This window comes from Mobula hypostoma, chromosome 1 (assembly GCF_963921235.1).
Source record: "Mobula hypostoma chromosome 1, sMobHyp1.1, whole genome shotgun sequence".
Lineage (NCBI taxonomy): Eukaryota > Metazoa > Chordata > Chondrichthyes > Myliobatiformes > Myliobatidae > Mobula > Mobula hypostoma.
Genome location: NC_086097.1, coordinates 36,770,288 through 36,798,069, shown reverse-complemented (window position 1 = coordinate 36,798,069; position 27,782 = coordinate 36,770,288). Strand labels below are relative to the sequence as shown.

The 27,782-nt window shown below is 41.3% G+C and overlaps 1 protein-coding gene across 2 annotated transcripts in view; it reads left to right on the top strand.

Annotated features, from left to right (window-relative positions):
• The first annotated feature begins 20,551 nt into the window (after positions 1 to 20,551).
• prkcha (protein kinase C, eta, a) overlaps positions 20,552 to 27,782 on the top strand; it is a 255,443-nt gene continuing 248,212 nt past the window's right edge. For both annotated transcript variants that reach the window (XM_063046465.1, XM_063046475.1), the window contains exon 1: positions 20,552 to 21,589. In XM_063046465.1, the coding sequence (XP_062902535.1) occupies positions 21,245 to 21,589 (345 nt within the window). In that variant the 5' untranslated portion in view covers positions 20,552 to 21,244. The remainder of the gene's footprint in view (positions 21,590 to 27,782) is intronic.

Genomic DNA, 27,782 nt, shown 5'->3' with positions numbered 1-27,782 from the left:
ATCACCCTTGGTGCCCCTCCTCCTTCCCTTTCTGCCATGGTTACTCTTCTTTCCAGTTTGTTGAAGGAACCATCGAATTGTTGAAGAATAGAAATTTCCTGCAAGATCTAGAAACAGAAGAAGGATTTGACTTTGCTCCTTATCAAAACTTAGTTCTCCATCCTCTCCTTGGCAACTATGACAACGAACTAAGCTGCACTAAACATTGGTATCATATTTGATGCTGAGCTGAACCATTAAACATATATTTGATCCACCACCAAACTTATCCACTTACATCTCTGTAACATCACCCAACTTGTCTCTGACTCAAGAGCAGGTGCTGCTAAGTGAAGAAGTTTCCCCTCATGTTCCCTTTAAACTTTTCACCTTTCACCCTTAACCCATGTCTTGGAGTTGTAGTCCCATCCAACCTCAGTGGATCGCACATTCCCATCACTCTGCACTGACTCGAAGACTCTAGCACTTACCTATGTACTAGGAGCAACCACAGTAGCCAATTTACTTACAAATCACATGTTTTTGAGATATAGGAGGAATCAGATGCACCTGGAGGAAACATGTACTCCACACAAGTAATACCTGACATTAGAACTTAATCTTGTTTGCTGGTGCTTTTAAGTAACAGCTCTACCATCCATACCACTGTGTCTCCCTCATGAGTCATTAGGGAATGCTTTGCTACATTAAAGGTCCAGTATAAACACAGCTTACAGTCAACTGTACAGCAGGAACACACACAAAATGCTGGAGGAACTCAACTGGTCAGGCAGCATCTACAGAGAGGAATAAACATTTGACATTTTGAGCTCTGACCCTTCATCAGGACTGGAAAGGAAGGGGGGAAAGAGAATGAGTACAAACAGGCAGGTGAGGGAGAAGGTGTGTGGGTGAGGAGGATGAAATGAAAAGTTGGGAGGTGATTGGTGAAAAAGCTGAAGAAGGAAGAATCTGATAGGAGAGGATCTGATCCACTGATCCTCTCCCATCTTGCTGAGCTCTTCCAACATTTTGCATCTGTTACTCTGGATTTCCAGCATCTGCAGAATCTCTTGTGTTTATGATTCTCATATGAGCAGTTTCTCCATGATCCAATCTTCTAACCTCACACATTTAGTTAATCATTTTCTGAAGGAGAATGAATGGACGGACTAGGTAAAGGTCAAGTCTTATCAGGATAAGGGCAGCATCTTAGCTGCCCCTGATCATGTTGCTATCTGACTTTTACACTCATATTGCCAATGAAGGCCACTAGCCAATGGGGAAAGAGTAGTATTCTTGCCAAACTTTTGCCTTGCAGGTGAAAAGCAAAGCTAATTATAGTAATTTACTTCTGTATGGTTTGAGGGAAAAATCCTTGTATAAAAGAAAATAGAATATTTTAGATTCTATTGTAAATTGTTGTGTTAGTGTTATTGGTTTTGTGCACATTATTTTAAATATAACTGCAATAAAGTTACATTATCAAAGTTTAATTTAGTAAAAGCAAATCTATCACAGGGTGTTAAAATAGAGCAGTTTGCTCCTCCAGATGGTCGTTTAACTTCCACAGTTTTATCCCTGGGTATAATCATAATAATTCCTTGTGGCAAGTCTAAAAATACATGATTCATGGCAATTTAAATTGTTATTCTTCCTTCTCTCTTTTGCTGGTGTTCTGATAATTATACTCAATGATTATGGGGGTTACTTTAAATTATATTTCAACATTTGCAATACTGACTAATTAAATGAACTGGCATTTGCTATTTTCCTTATTGTAAGTATAGACTCAGGGAAAAAATACAATAATACAACAATAAATCCTTTCATGGATTTTTTTTTTGTAACCCAGCAATGCTTCAAGCAGTCACCTGTAGTTGTCACAGCTGAGTAGGTAACTTCTTCAGCTTTAATTTCCCTCCCACTGAATAGTGGTGAACCCAGTTGCAGAGAAAAATCATGTAAAATTTGAAGAAGCAATCCAACAAGGCCTTACTGGATTCCTCAGGCAAGACACAAGCAGAGGGTCAAAAATAAACTCAGGCAACATCAAAATCCAAAAACATTAGCTGGAGTTTCAGAAATTATAAATTCCTCCAAACAAAGACTTACAAAACAAAGACTTCACTTACAAAAGATTATTCCAAGACTGAGCAAAGAAACAAGGAACTTATATAGAGTTACAAAGAAGGTGCAGGTGATAACAATGAACTAATAATTAGTCTAATAGGCAGGTGAGTGGGAAGGGGTTGGTCTTGTCATCTCTGCCTCCCTCTGGTGGCCAATTCAAGGTGTGACAGTAGTACTATTTCCTAGCCAATCAACAATAGAGGGAAAAATCCTTGTATAAAAGAAAATAAAATGTTTTAGATTCTATTGTAAATGTTTTAGAGGTAGAAGACTAATAATCTATAAATCTGAACTACTATTCTAGAGATATGAGTTCAAATCCCACCAAATTAGCAGGGGAATTAATATGAAATTACAATACTGTCAAAAATAGTGATCATTGTTACTCCACAAGGCTGTGGCCTCAGCCACCTGCCCTAATTATAATACACCCATGACTGTGTAGAAAATCTGCTCTAACTCCAACTGCAAGTTTACATAATATACCCCATAGAGGGCCAAATGTCAAATATTAATGAGCCAAAGTACAGGAAGAGGATAAAAAGCTTATTGACATGGAATCATGTCAACAACCTTTCCCTCAGTGTCAGAAAATCGAAAGAGCTGGTCATTGAATAGGAAGAGTGACAGTGCACATGCTCCTGTTTATATCAATGGTACAAGAGCAGTAGTGATAGGGGATTCGATAGTTAGGGGGACAGATAAGAGGTTCTGTGGAAGAGATGGAGAATCCCGGATAGTCTGTTGCCTCCCTGGTGCCAAGGACCACGATATCTCAGATCGAGTTCTCAGTATTTCAAGAGGGAGGGTGAGCAGCCAGATGTCGTGGTCCATGTAGGGACCAATGACGTGTGTAGGAAGAATGAGGAGGTCCTGAAAGGTGAGTTCAGGGAGTTAGGCGCCAAGTTAAAGGACAGGACCTCCAGGATGGCAATCTCAGGATTGCTACCAGTGCCACATGCAGGCGGGTTTAGAAATAGTAAGATAGTGCAGATCAACACATGGCTGAAGACATGGTGCAGGAGGGAGGGCTTCAGATTTATAGATAATTGGGCAGTTTTCCAGGGAAGATGGGACCTGTTCCGGCGAGATGGTCTACATCTGAACTGGAGGGGGACAAATATTCTTGCAGGTAGGTTTGCTAGAGAGGCTCCAATGGATTTAAACTAGATACAGGGGGGGAGGGGAACCAGAGTGTAGGAACAGATGTAGGGGAGAAGGAAGAAAAAGGAGATAGTAAAGTTGTTTGCACCATTAGTGATAAACAGAGAGTAAGACATGGAAAATTTCTTAAATGGATTTATTTTAATGCTAGGAGCATTGTAAGAAAGGTGGATGAGCTTAGAGCATGGATTGATACCTGGAAGTATGATGTGGTAGCTATTAGTGAAACATGGTTACAGGAGGGGTGTGATTGGCAACTAAATATTCCTGGATTTCATTGCTTCAGGTGTGATAGAATCGGAGGGACAAGAGGGGGAGGTGTTGCATTGCTTGTCAGAGAAAATATTACAGCGGTGCTCTGGCAGGATGGATTAGAGGGCTCGTCTAGGGAGGCTATTTGGGTGGAATCGAGGAATGGGAAAGGTGTAGTAACACTTATAGGGGTGTATTATAGACCACCTAATGGGGAGCAAGAATTGGAGGAGCAAATTTGTAAGGAGATAGCAGATATTTGTAGTAAGCACAAGGTTGTCATTGTGGGAGATATTAATTTTCCACATATAGACTGGGAAGCCCATACTGTAAAAGGGCTGGATGGTTTGGAATTTGTAAAATGTGTGCAGGATAATTTTTTGCAGCAATACGTACAGGTACCAACTGGAGAAGGGACAGTGTTGGATCTCCTGTTAGGGAATGAGATAGGTCAGGTGATGGAGGTATGTGTTGGGGAGCACTTCGGGTCCAGTGATCACAATGCCATTAGTTTCAATATAATTATGGAGAAGGATAGGTCTGGACCCAGGGTTGAGATTTTTGTTTGGAGAAAGCCTAACTTTAAGGAGATGCGAAAGGATTTAGAAGGAGTGGATTGGGACACTCCACTTTATGGGAAGGATGTAATAGAGAAATGGAGGTCATTTAAAGGTGAAATTTTGAGGGTACAGAATCTTTATGTTCCTGTTCGGTTGAAAGGAAAGGTTAAAAGTTTGAGAGAGCCATGGTTTTCAAGGGATATTGGAAACTTGGTTCGGAAAAAGAGAGATATCTACAATAAATATAGGCAGCATGGAGTAAATGAGGTGCTTGAGGAATATAAAGAATGTAAAAAGAATCTTAAGAAAGAAATTAGAAAAGCTAAAAGAAAATACGAAGTTGCTTTGGCAAGTAAGGTGAAAATAAATCCAAAGGGTTTCTACAGTAATATTAATAGCAAAAGGATAGTGAGGGATAAAATTGGTCCCTTAGAGAATCAGAGTGGACAGATATGTGTGGAACCAAAAGAGATGGGGGAGATTTTGAACAATTTCTTTTCTTTGGTATTCACTAAGGAGAAGGATATTGAATTGTGTAAGGTAAGGGAAACAGGTAGGGAAGTTATGGAAACCATGATGATTAAAGAAGAGGTATTGGTGCTTTTAAGGAATATAAAAGTGGATAAGTCTCCGGGTCCTGACAGGATATTCCCTAGGACCTTGAGGGAAGTTAGTGTAGAAATAGCAGGGGCTCTGACAGAAATATTTCAAATGTCGTTAGAAAAGGGGATGGTGCCGGAGGATTGGCGTATTGCTCATGTTGATCTATTGTTTAAAAAGGGTTCTAAGAGTAAACCTAGCAATTATTGGGCTGTGAGTTTGACGTCAGTGGTGGGTAATTTGATGGAAAGTATTCTTAGAGATGGTATATATAATTATCTGGATAGACAGGGTCTGATTAGGAACTGTCAACATGGATTTGTGCATGGAAGGTCACGTTTGACAAATCTTACTGAATTTTTTGAAGAGGTTACTAGGAAAGTTGACGAGGGTAAAGCAGTGGATGTTGTCTATATGGATTCAGTAAGGCCTTTGACAAGGTTCCACACGGAAGGTTAGTTAGGACGGTTCAATTGTTAGGTATTAATATTGAAGTAGTAAAATGGATTCAACAGTGGCTGGATGGAAGACGCCAGAGAGTAGTGGTGGATAACTGTTTGTCAGGTTGGAGGCCGGTGACTAGTGGTGTGCCTCAGGGACCCATACTGGGTCCAATGTTGTTTGTCATATACATTAATGATCTGGATGATGGGGTGGTAAATTGGATTAGTAAATATACAGATGCCATCAGTCTTATGAACACTTGAATTTTAGTCTATTATAAACCAAGTCCACCTGTACATACACAGGTATACCTCATTGTATATAGTTCACAATTATTTGTACTATTGTTTCATTTGCTTTTTGATTCTGTACAGCAAGAGCTGAGGGAAACCGGCATCAAGTTCCCTGTATGTGTCCACATACTTGGCGATAATAAAGGATTCTGATTCTGATAATAAGATAGGTGGCGTTTGTGGATGATGAAGTAGGCTTTCAAAGCTTGCAGAGAGATTTAGGCCAGTTAGAAGAGTGGGCTGAAAGATGGCAGATGGAGTTTAATGCTGATAAGTGTGAGGTGCTATATTTTGGTAGGACTAATCAAAATAGGACATACATAGTAAATGATAGGACATACATGGTAAATGGTAGGGCATGAAGAATGCAGTAGAACAGAGGGATCTAGGAATAATGGTGCATAGTTCCCTGAAGGTGGAATCTCATTTGGATAGGGTGGTGAAGAAAGCTTTTGGTATGTTGGCCTTTATAAATCAGATCATTGAGTATAGGAGTTGGGATGTAATGTTAAAATTGTACAAGGCATTGGTAAGGCCAAATTTGGAGTATTGTGTACCATTCTGGTCACCGAATTATAGGAAAGATGCCAACAAAATAGAGAGAGTACGGAGAAGATTTACTAGAAGGTTACCTGGGTTTCAGCACCTAAGTTACAGAGAAAGGTTGAACAAGTTTGGTCTTTATTTTTTGGAGTCTAGAAGGTTGAGGGGGGACTTGATAGAGTTATTTAAAATTATGAGGGGGATAGACAGAGTTGACGTGGATAGGCTTTTTCCATTGAGAGTAGGGGAGATTCAAACAAGAGGACATGAGTTGAGAGTTAAAGGGCAAAAGTTTAGGGGTAACATGAGGGGGAACTTCTTTACTCAGAGAGTGGTAGCTGTGTGGAATGAGCTTCCAGTAGAAGTGGTAGAGGCAGGCTCGATATTGTCATTTAAAGTACATTTGGATAGCTATATAGACAGGGAAGGAATGGAGGGTTATGGGCTGAGTGCGGGTCGGTGGGACTTGGTGAGAGTAAGCATTCGGCACGGACTAGAAGGGCTGAGATGGCCTGTTTCCATGCTGTAATTGTTATATGGTTATACGTTATATGGTTACTGAGGTCAAGGCATTTGACAGCTTCAAATTCCTAGGTGAGAACATGGCCAGTTCTAATATCACCATATGGACAGCATTAGTGTCTCTACTTTCTCTGAAGGCTGGAGAAGTTTGGCATGAAACCCTCTGGCCCTCACCATTTTTTATCAATGCACCAAAGAAAGCATTCTAGCTCGCTGTAAAGAATGGGCAGAAAGAATCCAGATTTGGACAATATACTTCGGTGTGGATAAACCAGTGGTTTGTGGAAGTTCATAATGTCTTCTCTGCTCTTGTGCACTGGGCCCTGCTGAAAGAACCCAGAATCTTTTACACCATCTCAACCACTTTCCCAGCATATCATGCCACCTCCAAGTACTAATACAATATTATTACATAAACGAGACAGCTCGTGACTACACAATGGTTCCCGAGATAATATCTATCTTGCAATCAAATCATATTAATACATTAAAATTTAAGTTCAAATTAAATAACCCTGTTCACATTCACTGCTTTAAGCTCCTAACTTAGGGGGAAAACATGGAACCAGCTATTCACATTTGCTGCAGCCTTGGAAGCAATTTTGCTGGTAACTAACACCATTGTATTAATATTGAAAATGTTTCTTGCTGTTGCTTGGTGGACTCTGAAAAACGCAATAATCTAAACTATACTGGACTGTTGGGAAATACTTTAACTGAAACACAAATTAAAACAGAATATGCCCGAAATCTGAAATAAAAATGCCAGAATATTCATGAGGCCAGGCAGTGTCTGCAGAGAAAGATATATTAGATCTGTTGCATGCTAATGGACATTCATCAAAGCTTTTATCAGAAAATCTCTGGATGTACAATGATTAAGACCAGATGTACTGAATTCTACTGTGAATAATTTCAAACTCATGCATAAAAGACAGGAATTTCTCTGGCAACATCATCATAAAAAACTGACCTCAATGAACAACTAATATTTCAATCTGTTAAATTTCTTTTAAAGTAGTGGGAATACAAGTTGTAAGCGATAAATGAAAGGTATTTCATCAGATAACATGTATCCCTCCAATGACCATAATTAAATCCCAAAGGCTTTCATAATGTTTTTTATTATAACATTTAGTAAATTAATTTGGTAAGAAGGTGAAAGAGTTGGGCTTAATGATGTGCAAAATTCCCAAAGGGATGTTTGCAATGCAGTAAGAGACACAATGAGTGCTAATTATTCCGCAGTTGTTATACTATGAGTTACACTGTTGTGCTGATTACTTTGAATATTTTGTAACAACAATCTTCTATGGAGTAAAAGTCCCAGTGATAAGAATGAGACAAGATGGTATCTCCATATTCAAATGATGCAAAATCAAATAATTCATCTTCAAGCTCAATTAATCACTGGAGATTGACACCCATGACAAACTACAGTCACTGGTAACCAATCAAATGTCATGTGGAATAGATCAAAGAATCATAGATTAAATGTCTAATTTACAGGATTAAACATTATAGACAGCTATTAGTATTACTCTTGTCCCACATGTTGCAAAGCCTACTCCTGATCTAGTTAACTTGATCAAAAGTACAATGGAATATTGATTGTGTTAATTTGTGGCTGCACTACCTTTCAAGATGATGTATCACATATATAGATATATGTGAAGGGTGGTGATTGGGTATGATATTTAAAATGTCAGGCTCCGTAGAATAATGACACGATAAGTCAGTTTTCCAAAAGATAAAGGGAATTCAACTAGAATACAAAAAGAAAGGTTAATTTATTTGCAAGAAAAATCTACTCAACTGTCATTGATTGATGATTTATTTACAAATTGCCATATGCTCCTAGCTACATTGTATAAAGCCTCTTCATGTATTTATGATGGCACTGATGACAGTATTTTTCTTTCCTGCAAAACTCAGTAATAATTTGTACTGATCAGTTAATCATGTACTTTACATCAATTATGAATAATATAAACAGTTTATGAAAAAGGAAATGGCATTGAAGTAGATGGCAGAATATTTAATAGAGTGTTAAATACTAAGGGGGATAAGGAGGTATGGGAACACACAGCATTTTGTTTGCAGAATACGGACTTGAATCTGGTTCAGGAAGACAGAATAAATACCTTGCCACGTGTGATGGTCCTCAGTGGCAATGTTGTCAGCAAACCAATAACCTCGCAGCAAAAAGAGGCCAGAACTTGGTAGTCAGTGGCAACACTGCTTTAAATGGCATCACCGGGGAAACAAGGAACAGGACAGCACAGGAAGAGGCTCTTTGGCCCATGATACTCCAAATCTTGGTGGGCCAGCTTAAGGTGATCTACTGAAATACGCCCAGGTTTCGCCCTCTGATCTATGATAAATGTCTTTTCTCTCCATTCTAAATTGTGGAACGGCCCATCATAAAGGGGCCTAAGGGGAGGATGACATGCATCATGGCGGACAAAAACTAATTAGGTGGAATGTAGGTAATCAGAAGCCCAAGAGTGCTGTATGCCAAGATGGAAAAGCTGACTAGGCGTTCGTGGCATCAGGAATGAAATCACCTGGCACTCGTAACGGCTGCCCGTATGCCAACTCCACCGGGGATGACAGCAGGTCCTCTTTTGGAGCAGTGAAATCGCCCGCATAGGTCACTGGACTGCGGGTGATACATAGGCCGTGGTGTGATGTAGCCTAACGCCGAGATTCTGGGCCATCACAGCCCAGAGGTCTGAAATAAATTGGGGACCGCGGTCAGGGGAAATATAATGTAGGGTGTCAAACCCAGCGACTCAGGTGCTGATGAACACCCAAGCCTCATCTGTGGCATTCGTTGATCCCAGAGGGATGACCTCTGGCCACCTGAAGATGGTGAAACAGCGGGAGGTGGGAAGGCGACCAGCAAGGTGCACGTTGACATGGTGAAACTGTCGGTTAGGGACCTCAAAGGCCGGCCGTGAGAGGCAATCAGTCATGGCATTATTTTTCCCCTTGAGATGTTGTATGTCAGTTGATACGTAGGCCAGGTGGCATTGCTTTCATGCAGAGTCTGATATCTTGGCCATCACCTGCATGAAAGGTCTGTGGTCAACGAACACTGTGAAATGGTGACCCTCTAAATTAGAGCAGGAGTTCCCAACCTGGAGTCCATGGACCCCTTGCTTAATGGTATTGGTCCATGGCGTAAAAAAAGTTTGGGAACCCCTGTCCTAGAAGAAAACAAAAATGGTGGACAACCAGATAGAGACTGAGAAGCTCGTGGTCAAACTTGCTCTACTTCCTTTCGGGGGGACAGAACCGACAGCTGAAGAAGGTGAGCATTCCTCTGACCAACTGCTCGTGCACAGCATAGTCTGAGGCGTCAGTTGTAAAGGCTTTGGGTGCATTGGGGAGTGGGTGCACCAGTAGGGTCGTGTTAGAGAGAGCTTGTCTGGTATCATCAAATGCTCTGGTCATGTCCGCAGTCCAGTCAAGCACTTGAGTAGGGGTACTCCCTTTAAGCGCACTATACAGGGGTAGCATAAGTTCAGTAGCTTGCGGAATGAAGTTTCAAAGGTATATTTAATGTCAGAGAAATGTATATAATGTGCATCCTGAAATGCTTTTAGTGGTGATAGAAATTCACCATGCCTAAAAACTCCTGTAGTTTTTAGTAGTGTGGGATGACCAGAAATCCATAATAGCGACTGCCTTTGATGGGAGGGGTTTCACACCTTCTGCATCGATGCGATGGGTCAGAAAGTCAGTGGTTGACAGCAAAAACTGGCATTGACAAAGGTTAATAATCAACTCGTGTTGGCTTAGGCGCTCAGAAAGTAGGTGGAGATGGGATACGTGTTTGTATTTGGACGCATTGGCGACAGGTATACCATCCAGGTAAACAAGAATAAAATCTAAGTCTTTTAATACAGAGTCCACCAGCCGTTGGAAAGTCTGTAATGCATCTTTCAGTCCAAACGGCATGCACAGAAACTCAAAAAGACCAAACAAGGTTATCACAGCTGTTTAGGGAATGTCCTCCGAGCACACAGGCACCTGGTGGTAGCCCCTAACTAGATCCAATTTGGAAGAAATTAATTTTCCGACTAAACATGCGAAAAGTCTTGAATATGTGGGACTGGGTAATGATTGGGGGTCGTGGCCTTTATTAAGGCATCAGTAATCACCACATGAGCGGCAATCACCATCGGACTTAGGGGCTATATGGAGGGGTGAAGCCCAGGAGCTATTCAACTGGCATACAATTCCATGTCTTTTTATGTTAGCAAACTCAGCCATCATGGTTGCCAGCTTTTCTGGGTCCAGTCTACATTAGCCGGCATGGACTGGTGTGCCATTTGTGGGAATGTGATGCTTGATCCCATGTTTTGTGACTGTATTGGCTTGGTGAGGCTTGGGAATTTGCCCAGCAGTTGAGTAAATTCACATGCGGTGGAGTATGCGCTTGACAGAGTCGTTGTGGGGAACTTACTTGGGAAACAGGGTAACGACCCAAAAGTCCTTGACATCCACAAGCCAGCAGTCCTTAAGATCAATCGATAGTTCTTGGGCACACAGGAAATCTACACCCAGCAGAAGTCTAGCCACTTCAACCAGGATGAAGTCCCATGTGTAATGTTGCCCACTGACATAGAGGGTCACCTGTCGTATCCCGTAAGTCTGGATCCTGCTGCTGTTGGCAGCCTCCAATAAGGTTTCAACGCTCTTTGCCTTCTCATCAATTGGTGATGCTGGCACTGTCGAAGCTGCAAGGAGGTTGGCAATTCCTAGCGTTCCTACCAATGCACCTGTGGTAAAAGCACAGGCCCAGCTTCATCTGCTTCACAGCCCCATGGACCTTGCTGACCGGGTAGAGAAAGGAGGAGGAATGATGTATTGCTGCCTGGCAGATTGTAGCTATCAGCCATTTTAGCAAGCTCCCTATAGTCCATCACGGGTGCATTAGTGAGGGCTATGTGAACAGGATCAGGCATTTGCTGCATGAAGAGTTCTTTAAAAATGAAACAAGGATGGTGATTTCCCAGGAGAGACAGCATGTGGTCCATTAACTCTGAAGGCCTAGCATCACCAAGGCCAGGCAAGGAGAGCAACTGTTTGTCACACTCAGATGCAAATAAACCAAAAGTTTGTAAAAGGTGAGTTTTCAGCGATCGATAGGTTTATTCAGCAGACTCATCACTCTCACAGCTGTGGAATTGCCGAGCAATGCTATCACGTAGTAGAATTTGGTGCCGTCGGCGGAGATTTCTAGCAGAGCAAACTAGGCCTCAGCTTGTATGAACCAAGAATGGCATTTGCTCCCAAAACTCCAGCAGTTTCAAAGTGACTGCATTGGCTGGCATGTTCAATACCTCCGTTAGTCGTCCTAGAGCATCGGGGTCACCAATGTAAGTTTTTGAAAATGAAACGAAGTGAGACATTTTATGCTTAATGAAACCTGTAACACACTTTATTGAACTCCATAACCTATACACAAAAGCGCACTAAAACTCTTTACGTAAAAACATCACTATATCAGAACAACCTTTTAAAGTGAAACGCCAACATAATGTTGATGGTTGTGAATTATGTACATTTCTCCCAATTATGTTACCCCACAGCCTAACCAAATTTTAAACAGTTAAGACATACAGAAACGTTTATACTCAGTGTCCCAACTGATTAATGTAAATATACTGTATGCCTTCTTTGCCACTTTATCTACTTGTACTGCCACTTTCAAAGAGTTATAGATCCTAAGGTTCCTCTACATAATGTTCTTAACGATCCTGTCATCTACTCTAATATTTAACCTCCCAATGTGCAACATCGCATCCTTGTCAGTATTTAATCTCCATCTGCCATTTTCCTGTCAATATTTCCAACTGATCTCTATTCTAATGTATCTGTTGACAACCTTTCTCATTATCCACATCACCACCAATTCTTGTGTCATCCTCAAGTTTACCAATCAGGCCATCTCCTTCTTTGTCCAAATCATTTATGTATTTCAAAGCCGAGGTCCCAGTACTGATCTCTGTGGAACACCAATGGTCACAGACCTCCAATCTGAAAAACACTCCTCCATGCTAGCTCTGTCTTCTATGACAACCTAATATTGAATCCAATACAGTACCATCTACCAGGTCTCTATGGATCCCAGATGTTTTAATCTTTTGGATCAGCCTGCCACGAGATAATTTGTCTGTGGGCTTTTGCACTGTTATGATGACACCTAACTTAGCAGCTTTCCACACTTAATGTTGCATTCCACGACTTCAGGTAATTTATTCCTGTTGCATAATGTCAGTCTGTGAAATTGGCTCAGCTTTTATGTTGGGGTTTTCCCCTTTTTTCCCCTGTGGGAGTGGAGGAATTGTCAGCCTTACCAGCCAGGTAAATCTTTCTGTTCTGCATTTTGCAGTCCCTACATTATTTGTCCACGTCCCCACTCTCTATTAGTTCACATTAACTCATCACCAGGTATACAGCTTATTCCCATGGTCACCCTGGTTTTACCCATTCAGAGTCACCCTTCTTCCCTTACTGTTCTAGTTTCTGTTTCTCTACTTCTCAGTTCTGATGAAAGGTTAATTCTATTTGTCCTCCAACTGATGCAGCCTGACCTGCTAAGTATTTCTGCTTTTCTCTGTATTTTTTTACATTAGGATGAAAATGTATGGCTACACACAATTTTAGAGGGATGGATTTATTACCAGACACTAAGGTATTCTTAAGAGATCATTTTGAAAAATAACATGTATTCTTCAACTGAATTGTATATAATCTAGCCACAGGCACTGAAGCAGAAAATACTGGTTAGGGAAAGCCCATTGAGAAAGATATTGAATTCATACTTCATATTGATGACCTTCCAATGATTTTCACTGAAGAACCTCAACCCCCCAAAAAAAACCTTAAAATTGAATTATTTCACTTGGCAACTTCCAGAATTTCTTCTCAATGGAAATTTGTGTCTCTTTATAAACTCCTACAAAAACCTAAAGAGTAAATAATGTGCAGTCTTAAATTTTTACTTAAAACTAGAAAGCTGAAAAATGTAAGCATAGAATTACAAAATGAAATTTTTGGAAGCAGGCCACGTGCCTTCAAGAAAATGCCGAAACCTGTGATAACTGTGCAGTGACTTCCAAAACCAGCAGATGGTGTACTGGTGGTTCATTGCCAGATCTTCACTACATGATGTGTATGGAACACAACCAAAGAATACATTAAATCTAAATGCCCTGAAAATTGGTTGAGATTTTGAAATTCCCAAAATAATTGGATTGCCCTTATTTCTCCTTCCTGATTGATTATTAATATTTATTACAAAAGCAAATTAAAATAATCCACATAATTTCTTAAAATATCCCTTTGTTCCCATCCATCATTGTTAAATTGCTATTTCAGGATTCATTTGAAATATTTAATAATTTGAAATAAATGTTATTCACATCTTTATATTTAGACCTCAAGACCATAAGACATAGGAGAAGAATTAGGCTCATTGAGTATTCTCCAACGTTACATCATGGCTGATCCATTTCCATTTCAACCCTATTCTCCTGCTTTCACCCCGTAACCTTCCACGCCCTGACTTTTCAACCTCTGCCTTAAATACACCCAATGACTTGGCCTCCATAGCACACCTGTGGCAACAAATTCCACAGACTTTCCACACACTGGCTAAAGAAATTCCAAATGAACGACTTTCTATTCTGAGGCTGTGCCCTCTGGTTCTAGACTCAACCACCAAAGAAAACATCCTCTCCGCATCCACTCTTTCTAGGCCTTTCAACATTCGATAGATTTCAGTGAGATCCCCCCTTAATCTTCTAAATTCCAGTGAGTAATGGTCAATTGTTCCTCATAAAATGAGCCTTTCATTCCCAGAATCATTCTCATAAACCACCTCTGAACTCTCTCTTATGTCAGCATATCCCTTCTTAAATAAGGGGCCAAAAACTGCTCACAGTACTGCACTGAGGCTTCACCAGTGCCTTATAAGGCCTCAGCATTATATCCTTACTTTTATATTCTAGTCCTCTTGAAATAAATGCTAACATCGCATTTGCCTTTCTCACCACCGTTTCAACCTGCAAATTAAACTTTAGGGAATCCTGCACGAGGACTCGAAAATTCCCTTTGCACCTCGGATTTTTGAATTTTCTCCACATTTAGAAAATGGTCTATTCTTTTATCCCTTCTCCCAAAGTGCATGACTGTACACGTCCTAATACTGTATTTTACTTGCAATTTCTTTGCCGATTTGCCGAATCTGTCCAAGTCCTTCTGTAGCCTTCCTGCTTCCTCAACACTATCTGCCCCTCCACCTATCTTCATATTATCAGCAAATGTGTCCACAAACCCATCAACTCCATCATCCAAATCATTGACGTAAAACGTAACATGAAGCAATCCCAACACATACCTCTGCGGGACTCCACTTTCAGCAGCCAGTCAGCAAAGCCTCCATTTATTCCCACCCCAGCATACCGCTGGTGTCTTGCACAGCGAAGATGAATGCAAAATACTTATTCAGTCCATCTGCCATTTCCTTGTCCCCCACTATTACCTCTTTTCCAGTAGTCCAATATCTACTCTTGCTTCTCTTTTACTCTTTATATTTCTGAAAAACTTTTGGTATCCTCTTTGATTTTGTTGGCCTCATATTTCATCTTATCCCCCTAATGCCTTTTTAATTGCCTTCTGTTGATTTCTAAAAGTTTCCCAATCTCTAACTTCCCACTAATTTTTGCTCTATTATATGCCCTCTCTTTTGCTTTTATATAGGCTCTGACTCCTCTTGTCAGCCATGGTTGCATCATCCTGCCTTTAGAATGCTACTTTGTCTTCTTTGGAATGTATCTATCCTCTGTTTTCTGAATTGCTGCTAGAAACTCCAGCCAATGCTGCTCTGCTTCTAATCAACTTCTGCCAGCTTCTCTCTCATGCCTCTGTAATTCCCTTTACTCCACTATATTACTTATAGATCTGACTTCAGCTTGTTCCTCTCAAATTTCAAGAAGAATTCTATCATATTATGACCACTGTCTTCTAAGGGTTCCTTTACCTTAAGCTCACTAATCAACCTGGTTCATTACACAACACCTGATCCAGAATAACTGATCCTCTAGTAGGCTCAACATCAAGCTGCTCTGAAAAGCCATCTCATAAGCATTCTACAAATTCTGTCTCTTGGGATCCAGCACCAACCTGATTTTCCTAATCTACCTGCATATCGAAATCTCCTCCATGACTGTTGTAGCATTGGCCCTTTGACATGACTTTTTTATTTCCCGTTGTAACTTGTAGACCACATCTTGGACTGTATATAACTCCCATCAGGGCCATTTTACCCTTGCAGTTTCTTAATTCTTCCCACAAGGATTCCATATCTTCCAATTCTATAGATTTGATTTAATTTTTTTTTACCAACAGAGACACACCACCCCTTCTGCCTATATGCCTGTCTTTTTGATACAATGTGTATCCTTGGGTGCTAAGCTCCCAACTACGATCTTGTTTCAGCCAAAACTCAGTGATGCGCACAGCACCACACTCTGTGCCAGAGACTCAGTTGCTGTAGGTACAAATCCCCCTCCCCAAGGTAGGTCAACCCCCTCATCAGTATCCAAAATGATACATTTATTATTGAGGGGAATGACCACAGCAGTGCTCTGCATTGCCTACCCATCTCCCTTCCCTTTCCTGACATTCACCTATTTACTTGCCTCCCGCAACTCGGGGGTGACAACCTCCCTACAGCTCCTATCTATCATCTCCGCAGCTGAATATACAGTATAAACTCTTTGAAAAGTTACGCTGATTAAATAAATCAAATAAAAACACCTTGGGGAACTTAATGATCCTATTTTTGAGAAGCAACTAAATAATCTTATTACAGATTAATGCAGGGGGTCTTACTTAAACTCCACACCCACACACGGGAAAATCATATCCAAGTCTTTGATTATGTTAAGAATGCTGTCAAATTAAATTCTGTATTTTTAAATATCATATGTCATTGTGTTATTTTTGTTCGAGGCTTTCTCTTGCATTACATTTGATGTCCCTACGACACACACACACACACACACACACACACACACAAAGCAGTTTAAGTGGTAGGATTAAAAAGCACACATTGTTACAGGTAATACATGGGAAAAACAACTTGCTGTCCATGTTTTTGCTTAAGGAATAGACAAAGGAAAGGAGATTGAATATCAAAGGATGGATGAGAAAGGAGGAAGAAGGCGAGGGAAGAAAAGGAATGGTAAAAGAAGGGGGTGGAGAAAGGGAAAGAGAGAGGAGATAAAATGTGAAAATTGGAAGGGGAATGAAAGGGAAAGGTGCAGACAAAAAGAAGGCTGGGAAAGTGAAAGGGCAGAAGAGAGTGAGACGGAATTACATTGGTGAAATGGGTGGGAAGGAAGTAAAATAGGGCTAGGTTTGGGGAAGGAGGATAGAGAAAGGGGAGGAGAGGGAAACGGAGTGGGGGAAAGTGGCTGAAGGAAGGAGAGAAGACAAAGAGGAGGAAAAGGTAGGGAAGGAAAATGATCTGGGTGGTATGGAGGGGAAAAGAGATAACTAAGAGGAATGGATGGAGAAGAGTAGAGAATAAGAGGAGAGAGGGCATTGGAAAGAAGAGGAGATAAATAGAAGGAAGGGTAATGGGAAAGTAGATGAAGGGGAAAGTGAAGGGGAGAGAAGGAGAGGGGAAAGAGAAGGAGAGGGACGGAGAGGGAAAAGTAAAAGTGAGAGAGGGAGAGGGAAAAGGAGGAGACTGAGAAAAAGGGAAAGAAAGGAGAGCAGAGAGAATAGGGAGTAAGGTGGGGACAGCAAGAGGGAGGTGAAAGAAGCAGAAAGGAAGGGCTATAGGAATGTGTTTCATTTATCTTATCTAACCTAATCTAAATCAGGAGCAACTGAATTTCATTGGAGCAGAAGAGGCCATAGGGGGTGATAGAGGTTTATGTGGCAGGAATAGAATAGATTCCAAATGCATTGCTCTCCACACTAATCCCAACCTCACCATCAAACCTACAGATAAGTGGAGGGGTGCTGTAGTAGTCTGGTGGACTGACTTCTACCTTGCTGAGGCCATGCGACAATTCCCAGACATCTCCTCTTATCTACCTCTTGAATAAGACCTCTCTAAGGAGAACCAGGCCATTGTCATCCGCACCATCACTAACCTTATTAACTCTGGAGATCTCCCGTCCACTGCCACCAACCTCATAGTTCTCTTACCCTGCACTTCCCATTTCTTGCTCCTTCCCAAAATCCATAAACCTGACTGTCCAGGTAGACCCATTGTTTCTGCTTGTTCCTGCCCCAACAAACTTACATCTGCATAACTTGATTCTGTTTTATTCCACCCCGCCCCCGGTTTTCTTCCTACCTACATCCATGACACTTCACATGCTCTTGATCTTTTCAATGACTTCAAGTTCCCTGGCCCTGATCATCTTATTTTCACTATCCCTCCATCACCCGTCAGGAAGGCCTCAAAGACCTTTGCTTATTTCTGGACACCAGACCCAACCCATTCCCCTCCACCACCACTCTCCTCCGTCTTTCACAAATGGTCCACGCTTTCAATAATTTTTTCTTTGGCTCCTCCCACTTCCTTCAAACAAAATGTGTAGCCATAGGCACCTGCACAGATCTCAGCTATGCCAACCATTTTGTCAGATACGTGGAACAATCTATGTTCCAAGCCTACACTGGTATCACTCGCCAACTTTTCCCTACGCTGCATCAATGACTGCATTAGTACTGCTTTCTGCACCCATGTTGAGCTCGTCGACTTCATCAACTTTGCCACCTTCCACCCTAACCTCAAATTTACCTGGTCCATTTCCAACAACTCCCTCCCCTTTCTCGAACTCTCTGCCTCTATTTCTAGAGACAGCTTTTCCACGAATATCTTTTATAATTCTTACAGCTACCTCCCCTGCCCTGTCACTTGAAAAAATGAAATTCCCTTCTCTCAATTCCTCCATCTCCGCTGCATCTGGTCTCAGGAGGCTTTTCATTCCAGAATTGATGAGGTGTCCTCCTTCTTCAAAGAAAGTGGCTTCCCTTCCTCCACCATCAAAGCAGCCCTCACACACATCTCTTCCATTTCACTAATGTCTGCCCTCACCCCATCCACCCGCCACCTCACCAGGGATAACATTCCAATTGTCCTCACCTACCACTCCATTAGCCTCTGCGCCAGCACATATTTCTCCGTAATTTCCACCATCTCCAACAGGATCCCACCACCAACACATTTTCCCTCCCCTCCACTTTCTGCTTTCCGCAGGAATCGCTCCCTATGCAGCTCCCTCATTAGTTGTTCCCCCCCCCCCACTGATCTCCCCCTGGCACTTGCAAGCAGAACAAGTGCCGCACCTGCCCCTACACCTCATCCCTCACTACCATTCAGGGCCCCAAACAGTCCTTCCAGGCGAGGTGACACTTCACCTGTGAGTGTTTGGGGCTTATCTACTGTTTCTGGTGCTCCCGGTGTTGTCTCCTGTATATCAGTGAGACCTGATGTAGATTAGGAGACCACTTCGCTGAGCACCTATACTCCATCTGCCACAAAAAATGGGATCTCCTGGTAGCCACTCATTTTAATTTTACCACCCATTCCTATTTTGACATGTCAGTCCTCTACTGCCGCAATGAGGCCACACTCAGGTTGGAGGAGCAACACCTTATATTCTGTCTGGGTACACTCTGACCTGAAGGCATGAACATCAATTTCCCGAACTTCTAGTAATTCCTCCCCCCCCATCATTTCCCATTCCCATTCCCCTCTCTCACATTATCTCCTTACCTGTCCTTCACCTCTGTCTGGTGCTCCTTCCCCTTCCCTTTTTCCTATGGCCTTCTGTCCTTCTCCACCAGATCCCCTTTCTCCAGCCCTTTATCTCTTTCACCAGTCAGCTTTCCAGCACTTTACTTCACCCCTCCCCCGTCCCGGTTTCACTTATCACCTACTACCTTGTACTTCTTCCTTTCCTCCCCCCACCACCCTTCTTACTCTGACTTCTAATCTCTTTCTTCCAGTCCTGATGAAGGGTCTCAACCCAAACCATTAACTGTTTACTCTTTGTCATAGATGCTGCCTGGCCTGCTGAGTTCCTCCAGTATTTTGTGTGTATTACTTTGATTTCCAGCCTCTGCAGATTTTCCCTTGTTTGTAGACAATAAGAAACTAGCCCATGGCAGAGGCATCAAAGACCAGAGGGCATTGATTTAAGCCGAGGTGTAAAAGGTTTAGAGACGATCTAAGGATGAAGTTTTCACCTTCAGCATGGTTGCAATCTGGAACATACTGCCCGAGGTGGTGGCGGAAGCAGATAAAAATCATGTTTTAAAATTGCCAATGGCTATGGATTAAGTGCTAACAAATGGAATTACTCTAGATAGGCTTTTAATGATGATCGTAGGTGTGATAGGCAAATTAGACTGCTGCTATGGCTGCAAAAGTGCACCTTCTACGCATGCACAACTTGCAAAGTCCATTCAATGGCACATCCCAAAGTTGCGCTCTACTGCCAAGAAAGTTTTGTGCAGCAGTTGAGCAAAAGTTCCAAGTTCTTTTTCAAGCCATCCTGTTTTGAAAATATATATCATCATCACCATCGTCACGATTACCATCGGGGCAGGAATTGCGGCTATTCTGACAGGCAGCTCGCCTCTCTAAGGTAATTAGGGAATATCGGTTATCCTGCCAGTAACACCCTCACACGATAAATATATTTAAAGAAAACAACATACTATGTTGTGATTCTTGAGTTTGTAGAATCATTTCACGTGAACATCGCTATTGTTCGTAAACTCAATGAACAAAGCACCGCCTCGGTCATAAACCCCGCCCAACAGGTAGGGGAAAGCAATTGCCAATCATCGATTGGTCGAAACCTTTGATTGTTTGGCCGTCATTCGTCTACTGCTGCCCGATAACATCCAATCACAATGATAGCCAGATGGATTGGCAAAGCGGAATAAAAGCACTCGCTCAGGTTTCTGGGAAGTGTTGTTCGTCGTATTCAAACCGTCTATTGCGAGAAGGACTGTGGACTACAAACACCAGAATACTTTGGAAAATACACCTTTAAAATAATATAAATATTATGGTGATTTTTTAAAAAAAAGAGTAATTGAATAAGTTTGTTAATTAAGATTGATTTCTCAATTCTAGATAGCCTTTGACTGAGGGTAGAACAAGCTCAATCGAGGTGTGTTCCTTTCTTAAAAAGCCCATCAGCTCGGCAATTGACACACGGAAATTTGATGTTTGATTGCTTCCTGCTTCTCGGTGCCCGAATGACATGAAGTAACACTTAGCTCCCGATCGCTCAGATTCTTCAGTGTTAGAGTTCAACAACAGGCAGCCGGGTCCGGCAGACACCAGCACTCTGCGAAAGGCGATTTTCATCCAAAACAAGCGCGAGTAATCGACTCCACCGAAACCTACCTTAGCAAGATCAAAGGGTCTTCAACGCGCGTGAGGACATCATACACCTGTAATGTTTACTCGTAGCTGACTGGCTTTGTTGAGCAGGGACAAGGGCGAATAAAACCAGGAATCAAGATTTTGCAATATTCAACGTTAACTTTTTGTCCGCGGGTAGATTAAGCGTTTTTTTTTGCTTTGTTCTTAGTAGTTTTTTTTGTTCCACTTTCAAGTGGCCTGTTGTATCTGACTGTCAGCTCGGTTCGATTACTGTGCACCTTTCTGAGTTAGGGGGTCACGGTGCAAGGATGGTGCTTTTCAGTGGCCCTCTGAAGGTGAAAATCGGAGAGGCTGTGGATCTAAAACCGACCCGATGCGCTCTCAGGCATTCAATATCCAGCAAAAATTACCAGTTATTGGATCCGTATGTAATGGTAAAGATTGATAATCGGAGGGTCGGGCAGACAGTCACAAAACAGAAGACCAGCCGGCCCACATTTAACGAAGACTTCAGTACTCAGATCTGGAGAAGCAGCGAGATCGAGCTGACCGTTTTTCATGACACCCCCATCGGATACGACGATTTTGTGGCCAATTGCACCTTGCAGTTCGAGGAATTACTGAAAAATGGCACGAAAACCTTTGAGGGCTGGGTAAGCTGTTGATATATGACATTCGCAAACTGACTTCTGACATTCGCTTGACCATTGTTCTTGCAGTTCTGAAAGGCGTGCACGCAGGTTTGCTGCATGGAATTTATGGTGATTCTATAGTGAGTTTTATTTTAAAGGTGATCAGTCCATAATAGTGAGGTTTTAAAATGCTAGAACCCATTACAGTTTTCGTGACCAAAGCAGAGAAGCCAAAATTGTCCATGACCCATCAATGACATGACTTTATGTGATATTACAGTTCAAAGACAGGGAAAACATCATACCTTGTGTGTACAATTGCTTCCTACACACATTCTTTCAAAATTAAATCTGAGCTATTTGATAAAGACAATAAGCATAATTTGATTTGACTGTTAAGACTGACGGTCAATGGTTTGGAATGCTGTCCCAGCACGATTTGAGTTGTCGAGCTTAGCATAGCTTTTAATATGAAATTATTAAATCTTAGCATAAAAAATTGCAGCAAAGAATGTGATATTGAAATTGATTACATAATAGTTTTCAGCATTATAACAAATTGCAGCAGCTCAATCAATAATGAGTCTCCTCACAGCTAATTTTCAGCAAACATTAATTGTGTGGTAAGGGTTGACTTGTTATGAAATTTAGAACCTACAAACCACAGTGCTTTGCCAGTGATGGTTGCTGAGGTGTACAGACCAGAAAGTTTCCATGTCCTTTTAATTTGCTATAGCTATAGCAGGTTGATTGAGATCTTTGTTTCGGGGGGGGGGGGCGGAATTTAGAACTAAAAATGTCCATATATTGCCATATATTGATTCATATTTGGACAGAATTAATTACTTCTTACCTTCCTCTCTTGTGTCTGCAAGGATAGATGTTGATCACTCATTAAAGTTTTGAATGAAAGGAATGGGCTATTTGATAAGGACAATAAGGATAATTCAATTTGATGATAAGACCGATGGGCAATGTTTTAGGATGCAGTGCCAACACTATTTGAGTTGTCCAGATTAGTTTATAGCCCTAGATTAACATGAAATTAGTCTTCATAAGGTTTTCTTATTGTGCTTGGGAGTGTACATTGCACTGTCATGGGGAATATAAAATGCTAGTCCTTAGTTGGTCTTGAAGGTTTTGATGCTTAAACCATTGGAAACCCATGTGATGATGGTACTCCTCTAGTATTGTTAGATAAGGGAGTTCCGGGCTAATTCCCTGGGAATATTGAAGCTCAGGAAAGTGCCTGAATTGGAGGGGAGTTTACAAGTGGTGGTGCAGCAATCTCTATTTATTTCTGACCAGTAGAGGTTACAGACATAGGAGATGCTGTTGAAGAAATGTAGGTGAACTGTTGTAGTGCATTTTTTCAGATGGTACATACTACAGCCATGGTACCCTTGTAACGGGAGCTAGTGGTGAATGGGAAGCTTATCGAGTGTGATGTTTTATTCTGGATGTTCAGCATTCATCCAGGCAAATGGAAAATGTAGTCACACTCCCGACTTGTGTATTATCAATGCCAACATGATCAGTTGATGGCAGTCAAAATGGATATTTCTGTCTGTCTAGAGCAAGGGTTCCCAAACTTTTTTGAGCCGTGGACCAATACAGTTAAGCAAGTAGTCGTGGAGACCAGGTTGGGAATCCCTGGTCTAGACTCAAGATATTGATAAGTTTATAATCTCAGGTGATCCTCATCCACTGGAGACAGATGTACTACACTGGAGTACAAATATGTTGGGATCAATAAATACAAGGCCAAGTTATTGGGTATATTTAAAGCAGAGGGTGATAGGTTCTTGATTAGTAAGGATGCCATAGAAGAGAAGGCAGGAAAGTGGGGTAGAGAAGGATAATAAATCAGCCATGATGGAATGGCGAAACAGACTTGATGGGCCAAATGGCCTAATTCTGTTCTTATGTCTTATGGACTTATGGTCTTACAACCCAATGCCAAGGTCTGAATGAGATCCATAGAGACTTGTCAGTGCTCTTTCATTCATTACAACGTTCTTGCGTTAGAGGAGTACAATTAGTTATTGCCCTTCTGTGATACATTTGGTTTTGGAATGTGAGCTAACTATTTCACAGTTTTGTCAAGAGTAACGAATATAAAGGATGTTCAAAAGCTATTTGGCTTCAGATGGAGCCCTAACTGAGTGAAATATCATGAGGTGATATTACAGGAACATCACCGAACAATATTTGATGCAGAACTGTCTAAAGAGCTTTCAGAGGAGATAAGCAAAAACTTGGTCAGAGGCGTAAGTTTCAGGCTGACATCTTAGAGAAAGAAAGAGGTAACGAGGCAGGGATATATACAATGTCTTATAAAAGTATTCCTCCTCAACCCTTTGTTCACATAAATGAGTATTACAGGCAGGGATTTGGATCAATTTAACTGAGAATATTTATTTGTGAATCACCTGCTCCTTCTTCATAGTAGAGCCCAAAAACAGATAAAATTGTTAAGCATGAAAACCAAAAGTTCAAAAACTGAAATGTCAGCAGTTCAAAAGTATTCAGCCCCCTTTGCTCAGTACTTCATTGAACCACCTCTCGCAGCTTTTATCGCCAGTAGTTTATTTTGGATAAGTCTCTATTTGCTTTACACAACGTGATGGAGCAAGATTTGCCTATTCCTCCTTGCAAAGTTACGCAAGCTGTGCCGAGTTAGTTGGGGAATTGTGGTAGACAGTAATCTTAAGATCTTGCCAGAGATGTTCAATCAGGTTAAGGTCAGGACTCTGACTGATCCACTCGAGGATATCAATTTTCTTCATTTGAGGCTGCTCCATGGCTGCTCTGGCATTGTCCTGCTGAAAAATGAACTTCCTCCCTAGTTTAAGCTTTCAGGCAGAGGCTAGAAGGTTTTAATCCAGGATCTCTCTGTATTTAGCAGCATTCATCTTCCCATCAATCTTGACCAGATTTCTCGTCCCTGCTGCTGAAGAGCATTCCCATAGCATGATGCTACCTCCACCATACTTCACAGTAGGGATGGTGTTACCTGGCTGATGTGGTAGTGTTTGATTTACGTCACACATACCGCTTAGTGTTGAGGCCTAAAAGTTCCACTTTTGTCCCATCTGATCACAAGAGCACCTTCCACATCCTCACAATATCTTCCAAGTGATGCTTTGCAAGGTTTTTACAGGCAAGGATGTGCTTTTTTAAAACAGTACGTGTGGCGTAAATCTAATACTGCTGACAATTTTCTCCCTTGCTGTTCTCTTTCCTTGTTTCTTTCGAACCAATGTCAATAATCAGCAGTTAATTCTTGAACCTAGAGTGCAGAAACAGGGATACTGTGTAAGATCTAAACAACAAGTTAGCCCATATGTGCACACTTGTCACCTCATTACAGGAAGGATATACTTGAAGGGGAGAATTTCCAAAGAAGATTTTACAAGGATGTTACCGTTGCTAGAAATTGTAATTAACTAGGTGAAACTGTTTAAGGTCTAAAGCCCTTTGTGAGATGACAGATCTTCAACCTGAAAACATAAAATTTGCTTCTTTTTTCCCCAGTTGATGCCTGAATTGATAAATGTTGCTGGCACTTAAAAAAAAATTATTTCAGATTTCTAGCATCTGCCATTGTTTTCTTTATTTTATGAAGTGACATTTGTCAGGCTGACCTTTTTTTTTGGAAGGAGATTTGTTTGAGATATACTCTATAAAATTTTGAGGGGCCTTGTTAGGGTAAACAGGAAGGGCCTATTTCCCTTAGCAAAGAGATAAATATCTAATAGTGATAGATATGTTAATTTGCGGTAGTAGAAGTATTAAAGAGATGCCAGGGACCCTTTCCTTTGTCTGAAGATCTACTGGGGCCAATTACTCAGTGCCTGAAATGGTGGTAGAGAGAGAACTGTGCACCAAATATAAGTGGTACCCAGCTAAATATCTGATTAGTTGCAAATGAAACAGCTATGGTTTGAGAGCTGGGAGGTCTCCGGACCCAGTCACATTGTTTTTCAGTTATTTGTGCTGCAAATTTCTCTGTTTCTTAAGATGCCAATTTAGCAATGCTGTACCAAAATATTGGTTCAGATCAAACTCAGGTGGCTATTGTTTACTCAGTATAGTTTTATTGTTTTCAAAGTGAACATTGGATTTGGATTTCATAAGAGATCAGTAGTTCAAGTCTGAACATCAGGTGTGTGGAAACTCTCTATCAGAGTAAGTTAGGACGCAAGTCCCTTGGCTGTAAGAATTTCACTAGAATCCAGTCTGACATCAGTTATAAGGTTAGAAATGATTCAGATGGATATTTTCAGTGAGCTAGATGTTGAACTATGTGGGAACCCATGTCACAGGGTGAACAATAGGGGTGTCATACCAGTGCAGCTGAATTACTTTCCCAAGAAGGAACCATCTTTGAGAATATTTTCCCCATTGTTATCTTGTGCTCCTTTGGGTACCACTTTAGCTTAATGACTAAACATAAACAAAGAACTGGATTTACTTGGCAAATTTTAGATTTCACTTTGGGGATGTACCAACGGATCTGATGGATAATTCATTTCCTTTTGAAGAGTATTGATGATGTCATAAAAACAAATACATGAGCCAGTTAATTTAATAGGAAGATTAAGCACAAAGCAGAGAGATAAATGACCCAGTGATCTGTTGCAGTGATTGTCAGCTTTATGATAAGTTTGAGTCAGGAGGACTGTTCTGTTCTCCTTCAGATTCTGCCAAGGTACCATCATATCTCTCATGGGACAGATTTAACCTCGATTTAGCATCTTATTTGAAATAATGTGTGACTCCTTTATTACTTCACTATTGGTCTCCTTCAATTTTCTGTAATTTAGATTATGAAGACGCGCAGTCCTCTTTTATTGTCATTTAGTAATGCATGCTTTAACAAATGATACAGTATTTCCTCCGGTGTGATATCACAAAACACAGGACAGACCAAGACTGAAAAAAACTAACAAAACCACATAATTATAACATATAGTTACAACAGTGCAATAATACCATAACTTGATGAAGTCCATGAGCACAGTAAAAGTTCAAAGTCTCTCAAATGTCCCACATCTCACGCAGACGGAGAGAAGGAAGAAAAATTCTCCCTGCCACACCCGACCACGGTCCGACTCTTGAGTTATCCGAAAACTTCAAGCTCTGATCAGCTCTCCGACACCGAGTACTGAGCGGCATCTCTATCAGAATGATTCAACCTCCTTCTCGGTCGCCAACAGCAGGCAAAGCCGGGGATTTTGAGGCCTTTCCTCTGAAAGATTCCCGACTGCGCAGTAATGACAACAGCAAACGAGCGTTTCAGAAATTTTTCCAGATGTTCCTCTGTGCTTTCACGTCCATCTCCATCAAATCAGAATTGTCCACGGCCCCTATTTAATAGATACGATATCATTTTTCATCAGAGGGCTGCGCACGCACAACGCGCTGCTTCTCTCTCCTCCCGCCATTTTCTTTCTTGCTGCAGCTGGTGGGTTGGCAGCTTGGGGATTTGATGTTGCAGTTTTACAGATGGGTGATATGTTAGTGATTTGCGAGGGAAAGGGATTGGGGGTCTGGAGTTTTGATGTTTTAGCTGGCGTTTTCCAGGTGGGCAATCTGTTAGTTTTTGTGCAAGGGAGTGGTTGGAGGATTTGAAGTTTGCGAGTTTTTGCTTCTTTTTCTTTCTCGTGCCGGGGAGGAGTTGATGTCTTTTCTCTCAATGACTTCCATGTTTTTCTGTGTTTCATGGCTATCTGGTGAAGACGAATCTCAGAGTTGTATTCAGCATACATACTTTGATAATAAAAGGAACCTTTGAAACTTTGAACTTCACAAAACTGTTTATGATTCTGGCAATCTGCTGCAGTGAAATTGAACCCATAATGTTCTGTCACAGAAGTAAGAGCCACCATTGAGCCAAGGCTAATTCCCTGACAAGTGGGACGTTTTATGATGGTGCCATATTTAAAGTACTAAGGATAGGCTTGAACTCTCAGCTTGGATAAATTAGCTATCTGAAGCAGAACACTGGCAGAGACCAACAACATATCCCAAATTTTGTTAGATTAAAAAGGATAGAAACAACTAGAATTATTTTCCTCTAGTTTTATTTCAATGGCTTCCTCTACCAGGTGGTCCCAAAAACCATTGGTGCGGCACTACCTGTCTCCTCTATATTTCCACAGTTTCTGGAAGGATCAGCAGGATCCTGAAGAAATAGCAGATTAATACC